Source organism: Bradysia coprophila, unplaced genomic scaffold, assembly GCF_014529535.1.
Source record: "Bradysia coprophila strain Holo2 unplaced genomic scaffold, BU_Bcop_v1 contig_24, whole genome shotgun sequence".
In the NCBI taxonomy this organism is placed as follows: Eukaryota; Metazoa; Arthropoda; class Insecta; order Diptera; family Sciaridae; genus Bradysia; species Bradysia coprophila.
This window is the reverse complement of record NW_023503501.1, coordinates 8,455,165-8,468,458: the sequence shown is the minus strand read 5'-3', so window position 1 is coordinate 8,468,458 and position 13,294 is coordinate 8,455,165. Positions and strand designations below refer to the sequence as shown.

Here is a 13,294-nt window from a genome sequence, read left to right as displayed (position 1 = left end):
TAACCGTTTTCCTCGACGATACAAAATCTTTAATTCACCATACCATTTTTGAAAACATAAACAAAGTGACAGTTCAAGTGAGAAAAGTTCTAAGAGAGACCTCGACGGTAGAGACATTGCTGAAAAGTTTCTTTACTTAATTGATATGAGCGTCGAGTTTCATTTTCCCGGGGCTCAAGTGAGTAAAATGTTTGGAATTTTATATTTTGCCTTCAGCTCAGGCAAAAAAGGTTCCAACAAAGGACGTAATCTACTATTTTTCACTATTTTTGAGTTGAAAATACAACATTTCTCTCTTGAATTGACACACATTTTTTCAATTGATGCTTTCGCTTCGTGATGTGGACTAAATAATTATTTGTTCACCTAGGCAAAAAATGGAAAATTCAATTTGAGGATGTGTCACACGAGAAAATGAAATTTCCACCTTTTTTTTCCGTTTAACTTTCCTGTAGTTTTCATACAAAATTGTAGCTTAGTTTCAGTTCAGTTGAAATTTTGTACTGAAATGCAGTTAGAGTTACCGTGGGCTACACGTTTTTTTGTGCAGTGAAATAACAGCGATTGACGTAACCTCCTCTTATACAACCTTGGTCTACGCAATGTTTTTCAACAAATGCTCCCAAAGTTTCAACTAAAGTGAGAAAATAGCTATTTTCTCGTTCGTAAAAACTTTGTCTTTATACCTTGAGGGAAAATAGAAGATCGATCAACTCAAGCGATTTATCGCCCTCACTTCATTCTGGCTGCAAACTTTGCTCTTGTTATATTGATGTGATATTTTCTCCTCTCGGTAAACAAATACCTACCTTTGTACTACATTGAAATTGAATCAGTCGTATTATACATAATACCCATTTCAATTCATTTAAATTTGATGAATAATGAAAAAAAAAATTGATTTCGTTTCCAATGAAGTGACACTATCTTGTCGTTTTTCAGTGAGCTAACAATGCAAACTTTATCAAGTTAATGTGAATCGAATGAGAATACAATACGTTGTATGCGTATTGATAGACTTTTCAAATGGTCGAATTTTAATAGAAATTGAAGTAATTAGTGCAGGTTCAACACTTACTTCTTTGTGGACGCTTCCTTTCTAAAATCAAGGAAAACAACAAAGTTCTAATACAAATGATTCAGTCAAATTTCTCTGCCTTTCTTTTCGGAAAATTTTTCCATGTCATTGCGATACTTTGTCTGAGATGATTTTCAACGAAAAATAATGTAAATTCTTTCATCAATTAAAACTTCATCTTGCGCTCAGAGATTCTAATTTTTATATTAAAAAAAATTAATTGCCCCTTTATCCATAGTCAAATTTGTTTTGGGTTACTTTCTCATTTAGGCCTTTCTTTCCATAACAACTTTTCTTCGCTTTTTTTTCTGGCTCCGTTCTGATGCTTAATTTTTATAGACCATACCCGAAAACCGAAAGTCTGCGGAATTATATTTTATGTACACAATTAAGAAGTATAAAAAAATAATTAAAATTTATCTGCTTGTGGCTAAATATGCGTTCCAACAATCCCTTCGAATTTATTAAAAAAAAGCAGAAGAAAAAAAAACACAAATCAGTGCTCAACGGTAGCCCTTCTGTAATTTATTTATTATTTTTATTTAGCTACAGTAGTTTAGCGATTAACAGTGAATGAGTTTGGACGCTTGAATATTTAACGATGCCATTAATTTATGAGTGTAATTTTAACGCGACAACACTCTATCTAATGGAACTTGAATGTAAACACTCAACACAAAATGTTGTGAGAGAATTGAATTTTTGAAAATTGGGATTTTAGCACACAAAAAAATGAATCAGTAGTGTGCGTAGTTTGTAGTCCGCTCCGGAAGAATTGTAGTCCGCACCGGAAGAATTTGCTAGCGTGCGGTAAGTGCACTTTACGTCACTGTTTGTGACAGTGAAAATGCACCTTTCTGCCCGCTGGATGCATGTAATAGTGGAATACGTACTGGTTCGGAGATTTTCCATTGACGAATATGGCGTTTGAAGCAACTGTGGGTCGAAAATAAAGTCTTTTTGAAGTGTTGCTTTGGTTCTCGTTCGTCTGTATGTATCTATTTCGGAGGTGGTCTCGAGAAAACTTTCTATATGAAAATCAGCAACGATCTTTAGCGATAAAATGAAGGAATCGTTTTATTCAATAGTTACGTACCTGTCTGTCTTGGACAGTTGAATTTACATACTTCGTCATGGACCCTAGCAAAAGTCACGTCATTTTCGGTTTTCTATTGAATTTCTCATTATCGTTCATAGGCATGTTCGATAATTTGTTCGATTGATAAAATATCGACTATTTTCTTAGAGTCGATTATCGATACTTACAAAAAAATCAATATCAATCGTATGATATATCGATAAATCGGTAAATATCGACTGATAACCGATAAATGCCGAGTGGTAATCGGTAAGTGTAGATTTTGGTCGATTATCTATAAAACTATCAATCGAATGTTTAATCGATTATTTCCTAATTTTATCTTCGATTTGATGATACACAGATAAAAATGTGGGATTACAATTTTTAGGTCCGATGGCATTACTTGTATAATTCCTTTAAATTGGTCTAACAATAATATTGGAGATTGAACGATGATACTGTCTTCGCATATCAGACGTTTAGATAAAAAAAACCTATAGTATAACCAAATCAGTCAAAAAAACCCTTAAAGGGTAAATGTGACCCAAGTCCTTTATCGTACTTACAAAATAACTGATATCGCTGAGGGTGCGCCGCACGCAAAAGTTTTATCAACAAAAGATTGACCCAAAAAATTTGTGAAAGAAAATTTTACAAAAAGAAATTTGTGTCACAAGTAAAATATGTAAGTTTTGGGGTCGTTGGAGTTAAGGGGAGGAAGTCAAAAAGTTGCCGTAAATATGCTCCGCCGTCCCCGATTTTTTTAAAACATATTTTTGAAATAAGAGTGGGAAGACTTCCTACAAGGAAGGGTTAGTACAATTTTGTTTAATGTACTACAAATGACATTTCGATTAAAACCTGAAGGAATTAAATTTTAATTCTAAAAAAGATTCGATTTAGATTTAGGTCCATATTTTTATCTGTGTGGGAACAAAAGTACTTTCGCTTGCCACGGTAATCAAATAGCTTTACGTGCTACATGCGTCAAAACCCGTACCCCTCAGCATGTAATTGTGCATTGCATAACTCGGGATAAAAATGAGTCAGGGCCGAAAATGATGGCAATTTTTCAAATTTTCTCGGGTTTTCTGCCCTATGCATGAAAATTCACTTCGTTCGCGAAATTGCCTAAAATCAATCGTCTAAAACAGGTACACAAATGACTATTATTGCATAATTGTGATGCTTCCCCAAATTATTATTGTCTACTATAATCTACTGTCATGTGTGGAATTAATTTTAAATTCGAAAGGTATTTTCAGTGAAATTTTTTCACCCTAGTCGCGTAAAAACGAAAGAATGTTGTAATTGTAAACCTCAACTTCATTTCGATTATTTTAAAGCAAAGCTGATGCTGACACAAAATCAACGTTCGATCTATCATGACATTAATGAAAAGAAATGAAAAACATTCGAAGGGCGGAAATTAAATGTTTTATGTGGACTGAAAATTGGAAAAATTTATTCCTCGTAAAATACATATATAAGTCATCAGAAAGGAAACATCTACTTGAAACATTCTTATAGGTCATGCTCGCTGCATTGGAACGCATAAACGGCTCACGTTTGTGGTCGCGATTGAGGTTTGACATTTTTCAAAATACTCAGAAGTTTGGGGTACACATTGACATGAAACGAATCTCAAATCAATTGATTCAGTTGCAAGGATGACTCAGTAAAAAGTAAAAAGAAAACATGCAATCCAAAAATGAAATAGAAAATGACATTACTGTATATCGGCTGCCGTACGCCGCGCCGTACAGACAAGTGGTGTTTATGGTGTACGTCTATTAGTGTATTATATCATCAACAAGTTGATAAACGAATCAATTGAAATCATTGAACATGGATTGCTTTCATTTCGATTTGAAAGAGCTGATAAACAGGCTTTTGACAAAATCAAAGAAAAGTTAGAATTGGATCTAATTGTTATCTGAACAGTTGTCTGAACAGTCATATGATTTTATTAGATGTTTCATGAATAATGAATTCGCATTTGTGACTTGCTTATAAAATGAGCTTTCCAGAGCTTAAAGCTCCTTTAATATTCCTCTGAAATCATTCACTTTCCCAACGAAATTCAAAAGATTCAAAAGCTTTCAAAAGTTCGAATAAGGCCAAAGCACACCACACATGCAAGGCGATCCTTTGGCTTAACGCGCCATTACATGCCAACTCGTTCTTCTCATAGACCACACACTAGACTACTTTGTCGTCTAAAAAGTGACGTAGAGACTTTTATATGACAATCAATGTGACTTCCTGTTGCACGGGAGATGTTGTGCAATTCAATTTATGCAATAACAATTGCCAACGTAAAATTTTAATAAGCTTAAGTGGCACTATAAATTTCATGGCAAAAATCAACCATTTCCTGTCTGGCACGCAATTCCGTTCACATAGACGTGCACTATATTAATGTGATGTTTCCGTTCAATGTATATTCAATTAATTCTCAATCTTTAAACGAAACGAAACGACCAATGTACTTTCAAATATTTAGCAATGATGGTAAAAGAACTTTGAATGGACAATTTTCTCTCAATATTATTCTTGTGATTGGTTTTTTTTTTTTACCCATCTTATTCATTTTCATTGTAAATACACTTCCAGCTCCCAGTTGGTGTTTATTCTAAAAACTTACTCTTCGTCAACTCTATATATTTATATTCGATTTCGATTAAAGAAAAACGAAGCTGCACACAGCAATTGTTTTCGAATTGCAAAGCTGTGTTACTGGTAGTTTTACCGTCGGATTTATTTATTTAGACAGAAGGGATTCCGAACTTTTAACCTTCTTTAACCGACAATATGACTTCGAATGCAAGTATGTTGAAAGTATTGAACATTTTGCTACGATTGTTACTTTAGATAATGTTGAATTTCATGCTACAATGACGAGAGAAAGAAAGAAATTTTTTAACTTTTTTTATTGCATTTCCTGCTTGCTGTTTAATGTGAAAGTTCTGTGTCAACAATTTTAGGTCAGCATTTATTGTATTGCTACGGGAAGACTTCCTAACGGTTTGTTTTTGTTGTTTAGTTTTGTAATGTTTTACTAGAAAAATCGGTAAAGTTCTGGGAATCGAATTTCATCTCAAATAGCGAACAAAAAGAATTTATTTTAGTCCATGTGCAGATTCCGGAACTTAAATATTGTGGGCGTAGGTCGCAATAATAAATTAGGTGACATAGAGTTCACACACACCTACACTACACATACTCCAGATGAATTATAACATATTGCAATAAATAAAAAACAAACAGAGAATTCTTGAATTTTACCATTTTTTTTGAATTAGCTCTCACAGGCCTCCCACACAAAATTAGGCCACTTTATTTGTTAGGAGGTTATCTAGCAAAAATAATGAGAAAATAAGGAATTCTGAAGTTTAAATTAAGGAGAAAATTAGTAGTTTTCGAACAAAATATTGAAAGAGATGAAAAATGTTAACTTGAATGAAATACAAAATTTCAAAACAAAGTCCCACACCTAATTGTACGATCTATTCGGCCATTACTAATTTTGTAAAGAGTTAAAGCACAACCGATGCACATCGATTGACAAATTGATAGTTAATTTTTACAAAACAGAGCCTATAAGACGAGTCGTTTCAGTGTAAAGAATTAGCCTGCATATTTGTGGAGGATATGCATTCGAGGATAACCATGCATTTGAGCCTTTTTTGGAAGAGGAACCATCCTTTAGTGCCGAAATGCGATGTTTTTTACTGAAAAATATGGGTTTGTGTGGTAAAGTAGCATAATACGAGAAAACTCAATTTTTCACGAACGCTTTCTGAGTTCGCAGTTTTCGTTTCTCCGGATTGGCCTGCTTTGAAACACTAATCTGTATTTTTGTAAAATTTGTTTGATCCATTGTTAACTTTCAGTACTCTCTGTAGAGTATCACTCATGCTTGAACTGTGTTGGAAATGTACATATTTTGTCACCAAATGATGGTTCTGTGTGTTTTTCCTCCAAATATTCGAAGCTTGACAGTTGTGTGTATAACGTCCCATAAGAACTGTCAAGTTACGAGCGACATGAGAATCTATGCCCTGGAGTTACGAAAATACAAGAATCGGCGCCCAGAGCCAGAGCGCCGATTCTAGTGAATTTGACAGTTGACATCTTAATGCTAAGAGTGATCCGTCATACGATCCGTAATTTTTAAGGTGACAACTGTTAAGTTACGAATTCTTAAATTCACGAGAATCGCCGCACAGTAATTGTGCTGAACGTTTTTTCACATTGGTGTTTAAAATTTTGGCGCGTAACGAATTTTTATGAGAAAAATAAAGTTTTGTAGAGAATGAAATGCAAAATAAGGACGAATAAGAAGGTTTTATCAAAAATATAGAGGAGTAGGAGGCGTGTGCAAAATTCAAAATTATCTAAAAATTTGTGAAAGTTTGTTGAGTCTGAAAATTGTAAGAATTTTAAAGAAATACACTCGCGGAATTTAGAAATCCGAAAGTTTCTTACATTTCTTAGAATTTCAAGTATTTTACTAAATAAGCCCTGGTTAACAATAAACTCAGCGTGACACAATCCATCACATTTTGTTGTCATTTTCCGCAGAGTTCCATCAAAGATTTTATAGCATGGAAGTTATATGGGCAGTAAAAAAATCTAATAATGGAGGTCTTGCCACGACAGACTTAAGTTGATAAGAATAAAAGTATGAAAAACTAAACACAGCCTGTTACTGTCACCCATCAAAGAACCTTGTGTGACCATACCAATTAATTTTCCTCCAATTTTTACGGACAAAGAAAAACTGACTTTGTTTGGGAAATCTTTATTGCAACCTCGATACCAACAATGAAAAGAGAGAGAAAAACCTAAAGCGAAAAAAAACAACTCCCAAATGAAAACCCTGCACCGTTCCAAATAACTAGACCAATAAAGTTTTATATTGCGGAAATTAAAGTTCTCCAAGCTGCGAACGTTTTTCTAATACATTTTCAAGCATTGTGTTCTATTTGTAACGAAATTGTACGACTATTACCACACATGTTTAGAATTAAATTAAATTGTTTCATTCTTTGTATCGAAAGCTTTTTCTGCTTTTTCCTCATAAACAGCACATTTATTTTTCAATTGTTTTTAACCTTCTAAGTTTTCGAGTTTTAGCAAAATTCTTTGTTCTCGATTTCTTCGATTTTTTGCCTTCGTATTTTCGCGATTCAAGCAAAACTAGAAAACTTTAACTCTGCGATACAAAAGACTATAAAATTGTCATTACCAATTATTTAAACGCTCACGACGTTGTGTTTCTGGAGTAAGCCATCTAATAGGCTACTTCGCGAGGGAATAAACGCACTCACTTGCTGTGGGGATAAACAAAAAACATAACCGCACATACCGAATTTTCCGAACAATAATGTTTTGTTTTTACGATATTATGTGCAGGAAATTCATTAGAAATGTAAATAAATAGTGAAAATTATGAAATATTGTAAAAATAAGTCGTGTCGTCAAGTTTTCGGTGACCTTTGTCATGTTCTGTTTTTGTTGGCGATTTCGTATCGGATGTTTGTCATTCCAAACCAAAAATGAATCTTTTTTTTTCGGCTGAAATCTCGATGACAAGACTTATTTTCACAGTATTTCATAATTTTCACTATTTATTTACATTTCTAATGAATTTCCTGCACATAATATCGTAAAAACAAAACATTATTGTTTGGAAAATTGCGTATGTGCGGTTATGTTTTTTGTTTATCCCCACAGCAAGTGAGTGCGTTTATTCCCTCGCGAAGTAGCCTATTAGTTTTGTTTGTTACAACGCTGTTGTTTGTAGAACGCTGCGCAAATATTTGTACGTATTGGTATGAGATTGTACCATTGTTGTACCCAAGCAACTCCGATCAGATGATTACTTTATTCCATTGTAGCAGAACACATTTACCGTCATTTATTTACCTACCCAGCCGCAAAACTTTCTTTTCAATTACTTTTCGTAAAGTTCCATTTACTTCCCAATCCGAAACTACATGGCTTCGATTAGTTTCCATTTGCAATAAATGCACGCGTAAAGTGTATATTTGGATTGGTTGGGAAAACATTATCGTCCCCTTTTATTACAATGTCTTTTTCTTATCTAACCCAACGTTGCATTTTCCCCATTCAGTTAACGCAAATGGGTCCATTCGTATACACATGCACCCGAAATGCATTAACATCTCGAATTTCATTCGCTCTAGTTCGACTATTGGATTTTAAGCATAAAAAACGAAACCCAACACTAAAACTAATCTTTGTTTATAATCTATTCGAAAACAGTATGCACAGCATGGTATTATTATCCATTGTGCAGTTTTGGTGACGGAAAATTCTGTAAATTTATTATTTTATCATAAAAGCATCGGGGGGAGAAAACTTTGCAGCATGTCACATAAAATTTTCCATATAACCTCAAGGTATATAATCAACATAATGTAGTTTCGAGAAATTTACAATTTAAACTTTATCTGTAAACATAAACCACGAAATTTTCTTTATACTTTCGCGTATTTTCCCAGATACACAGGGTTTTTCCATTCGGCATTTTCGGGATCCGTAGTACAGTGAATAAATGCGAGAAAAGGACTGCAGATCACTACGGAAATTTGGTCACATGCTTTAAATAGAAAACTTCACTCGACTCGATCTAGTAACAAATGGCTTAAGAGACTGAAGTTGGTTGTGTGTTCCAGCAACACTCGACACTCACATAAGGGTCTAAAATCTGTCGTTTTTAGCGTGCGCTTTGTTTGAATAGCCCAAGGTAGATATAGTCACACAAAATATTTTCATGATGATATGCATAAAATGCCATCAAACGACGGGATAGCAGTCACGAATTATGCATCTTAACATGAAACTTTGACTATACTTTGACATAAGCTGATGACGCACTAATGATCATGAATTGTCTGAATAAACTGTGGTTGGACAATCATGCTAGAATCTGGTGCTCTAATTTAAAACAAGGAGCTCGTCACCGACAACAAAAATGTCCGTGCACTGTAGTTGCTCTGTCTGGTTTTTACATTGTTGAATTTCTCATTTATCAGTAAAATCTTCAAAGTAAAACGTACAAAATGAGCTTTTATAACTTCAACGGATTCAGAAATCTAGTCATTTACACTTGGCATCGTCAAAGGTTAACGGATTAATATTGAGAAAGCATTTTATTTTCAATGAAATTATTATCAAAGAATTGGATTGTTGGATAACACAAGAAAAATAATTGAATTGTTTGAAATTAGTTTCTTGTGATTGTCGATTCCATTGTGGGATGAATAGTATCGCGTTTGCCGCCTCCCGGCTTTGTGTTATCATTCGCACATTTCAATTCAATTCATTTTATTAATAAAAGTCCGAATATTCTTTCTTTGCATTCCATTCAAAAAGAAATCGAGGTGGAATGACTGTAGTGCACTCCACTAGTAGATATACACATTTAATATATCCTCGTAAGAGCAGAATGAAATTTATTGCATTTATATAATATTGCTGTCGCGAGACATAAGATATGGGAACGATTTTTTTTTCTCCCTTGCTTCTTATTCGATTTTTATCACAGCATGCAATGGTGCCATAGCTTAATCGGCGTATATAGCATATAAAATTATATTTATAATATTGTATTACGTTTCAATCGTATACATGAATTGCAACATCTATTTTTATTTGTGATGGGGAACGGTATTCGATTATTATTTCTGGCGTGCAGATAGGTATACTTGTGGTATACAAATTTTGTATTCAAATGTATGGAATGAATTTGTTAAATTTTTGAACGAATATTCAGATGTTAAATGGTTTTGAAACTATTTATAAATCAATTTAAATAAACGTTGGAATTGATGTGAGCGGTCAAAATGTTTGATGCATTTTTTAATTGGTTGAACAATGCTGCAATAGCTGTTAGACTGTTCAATGTTACAAGTCACACAGTTACGCATTGAATCGTTAATTCCGAACCAAATTAATATTAAAATTGCAAAATTATTTCATGAATGCGTCAAGTCTCGTTATGTTGAAAACCTTGAATCGTAAAGGCACAAATTCGATTCAATAAACTGAGTATTTCAGTCTGATTCCACATCAAAATCTAAAATTTTATTCCCAAAACTGTAAAGGAGAACAACATTTCTAATAAACGAACGGCCACGTCGCTTTTTTCATTTGTACTTGATCCAATCACAAGCCATCGATATGTTTTTTGATTCAATCGTTCAGAAAATGTATGCTACGTCTATGCTTGGGAACTGAATTCGAAATTATCTCCTTTACGTGTATAGCGTCAAATTTTTAGTTTTATGTCTTGATGTGTCAGTGTTGATCCATTTTCGAAAATAAAATTTACCTCAGCGATGGATGGTGCTTTTTGATATGTTTTTTGATTCAATCGTTCAGAAAATGAGTGCTACGCCTATGCTTGGGAACTGAATTCGAAATTATTTCCTTTACGTGTAGCGTCAAATTTTTAGTTTTATGTCTTGATGTGTCAGTGTTGAATGTTGATCCATTTTCGAAAATAAAATATACCTCAACGATGGATGGAGGTTTCTGATATGTTTTTTGATTCAATCGTTCAGAAAATGTATGCTACGTCTATGCTTGGGAACTGAATTCGAAATTATCTCCTTTACGTGTATAGCGTCAAATTTTTAGTTTTATGTCTTGATGTGTCAGTGTTGATCCATTTTCGAAAATAAAATTTACCTCAGCGATGGATGGTGCTTTTTGATATGTTTTTTGATTCAATCGTTCAGAAAATGAATGCTACGCCTATGCTTGGGAACTGAATTCGAAATTATTTCCTTTACGTGTAGCGCCAAATTTTTAGTTTTATGTTTTGATGTGTCAGTGTTGAATGTTGATCCATTTTCGAAAATAAAATATACCTCAACGATGGATGGAGGTTTCTGATATGTTTTTTGATTCAATCGTTCAGAAAATGTATGCTACGTCTATGCTTGGAAACTGAATTCGAAATTATCTCCTTTACGTGTATAGCGTCAAATTTTTAGTTTTGTGTCTTGATGTGTCAGTGTTGATCCATTTTCGAAAATAAAATTTACCTCAGCGATGGATGGTGCTTTTTGATATGTTTTTTGATTCAATCGTTCAGAAAATGAATGCTACGCCTATGCTTGGGAACTGAATTCGAAATTATTTCCTTTACGTGTAGCGTCAAATTTTTAGTTTTATGTCTTGATGTGTCAGTGTTGAATGTTGATCCATTTTCGAAAATAAAATTTACCTCAGCGATGGATGGTGCTTTTTGATATGTTTTTTGATTCAATCGCAATCGTTCAGAAAATGTATGCTACGCCTATGCTTGGGAACTGAATTCGAAATTATTTCCCTTTGATATGTTTTTTGATTCAATCGTTCATGGATCAGTCGATCAGTCCGTTTAGCAAAGGTGACGATATGTCAAAACTTATGGACAATGTCCATTGCACATGACATGACAACTCGTGATCTTTGCTCATACTCATTTTTCAAAAGAAAGTGACGACCTCTACAGTGCACCTCAAGAGCCAATAGAATGCAAGCGGCTAGCTTTTACAAAAAGACGCAAACCGTTTGAGTCAAACGGAATATTGATCGAATGAGAAGACTGGAGTGTCCCGAGTGTCCCTATGTGTAGTTACATTGAGGACAAGAACACACTTGTTTCTGTGTCTCCTTGTTAAAAAAATTCTTGTCTACGTCTCGCGCTAAATTTTTCATTTTCTTTAGTTGCTGAACTGTTTGTCGTACATTTTCTTTCAATCCTTTTTGCGTGCCTAAGTCACTTTTTTATTTTGCTTTCATGTGCTATATTTTCAACCCAACATAAAATAGCTGGACGTGTGTCCATTATTACATTTTTAAGATTTGTATTTGTTCTTAAAACCACAAATAAACGAACTTAAAAAAAAAAGGACACCCTCAGAAGTTTCATTAAAAAACCAAAATCTATTTTCTTAAAAATTTATATGTCAAAAATTTATCGTCTCCCGTAAGCCCCATACCTAAGGAGAGTTTTTCAATTTTAGAAAATTTATCACTCCAATCTCAAGGATTAAACTCACCCATTTAATGCACCACCTTGACCGTAGTAGTCATTGTAGCCATTGATTCCAGATTGACCGTAACCACCATAGCCATTAAGTCCCACTCCTCCATATCCTGGTTGGCCAAAACCTGATTGTACACCTCCGAAGCCCTGCTGTACTCCACCGTATCCGGGTTGTCCAAAACCTCCTCCGAAACCTGGCTGCACTCCACCAAAACCTGGCTGTACTCCACCGAAACCTGACTGCACTCCACCAAAACCTGGCTGTACTCCACCGAAACCTGACTGCACTCCTCCGTATCCGGGTTGTCCAAAACCACCTCCTTGCTGTATTCCTCCGTAACCAGGTTGACCACCATATCCTCCGTAGCCTTGTTGGCCGAAAGAATTCAAAGCTTGGCTGATTCCGTTTGCCAGTCCACCGAGAAGACCACCGATTTGAGCCGATTCGGCTGTTTGTAAGTCTTCATGATCGACTGGAGCAGCTATTGCTGATGCAAATGTGAACATCAACACAACAACTTTCTGGAACGGTTTTGATTGATTTTAGTACACAAATAAGGCAGCAGATTAGGCATGAAAATAGATCATATTGAAAGGGGATTCAAATCGTGTAAAATGAACCATTCGAGCAACAGTTGAATTTACTCACCATATAACAGTTAAACATTTTACTGATGCTGATTTTACTCGTGCTACTCAAACGTTGTAAATAACTGAAGTTAAATTTGATAATGCCTCGATCGATTTGTTGCGAATGATCAGTTTCTCTTTGGTATAGTTGGTACCGTTTTGAATCATAGCTAAAATTAACATAATTTTTATACTTTTAACCTTAAGCCAATTATTAATTAATCCGATGATTTTGTTATAGTAGAGGGACTAACGTGGGAAAATGAGATAAACCGATTTTTTGAAGCTAGGTTTGTGATGAGATTGTTATTAGTAATTTGTAAAGAATTGCATACAAATTCTTTTTTTTAAATAATTTAATTTAACGGATTTAACGGATACGAAATGAAAAGAAACTGAGTAAAATTAGTGGCACATGAATATATTGACCAAA

At 34.3% G+C, this 13,294-nt stretch overlaps 1 protein-coding gene across 4 annotated transcripts; it reads right to left on the bottom strand.

Annotated features, from left to right (window-relative positions):
• Positions 1 to 12,108: 12,108 nt before the first annotated feature.
• LOC119077745 (41 kDa spicule matrix protein-like) lies at positions 12,109 to 12,986 on the bottom strand. Of its 4 annotated transcripts, none has more exons than XM_037185027.1 (4): positions 12,881 to 12,986; positions 12,447 to 12,753; positions 12,245 to 12,413; positions 12,109 to 12,184 (listed from the first exon to the last, which is right to left on the bottom strand). In XM_037185027.1, the coding sequence occupies exons 1-4, from the start codon at positions 12,896 to 12,898 to the stop codon at positions 12,160 to 12,162; spliced, it is 519 nt and encodes a 172-aa protein (XP_037040922.1). In that variant the 5' UTR covers positions 12,899 to 12,986; the 3' UTR covers positions 12,109 to 12,159. The 4 variants fall into 4 exon arrangements, with proteins under 4 accessions (XP_037040922.1, XP_037040923.1, XP_037040921.1 ...); XM_037185028.1 differs by having other exon boundaries at positions 12,110 to 12,184; positions 12,245 to 12,364; positions 12,413 to 12,753; XM_037185029.1 differs by having other exon boundaries at positions 12,111 to 12,184; positions 12,245 to 12,356; positions 12,468 to 12,753.
• Between the last annotated feature and the right edge of the window lie 308 nt (positions 12,987 to 13,294).

Coding starts and splice junctions, on each gene's coding strand:
- LOC119077745 (XM_037185026.1), bottom strand. Junction 12,185..12,244: donor CAAGGTGGTGCATTAAATGG/GTGAGTTTAATC, acceptor AACTCTCCTTAG/GTATGGGGCTTACGGGAGAC.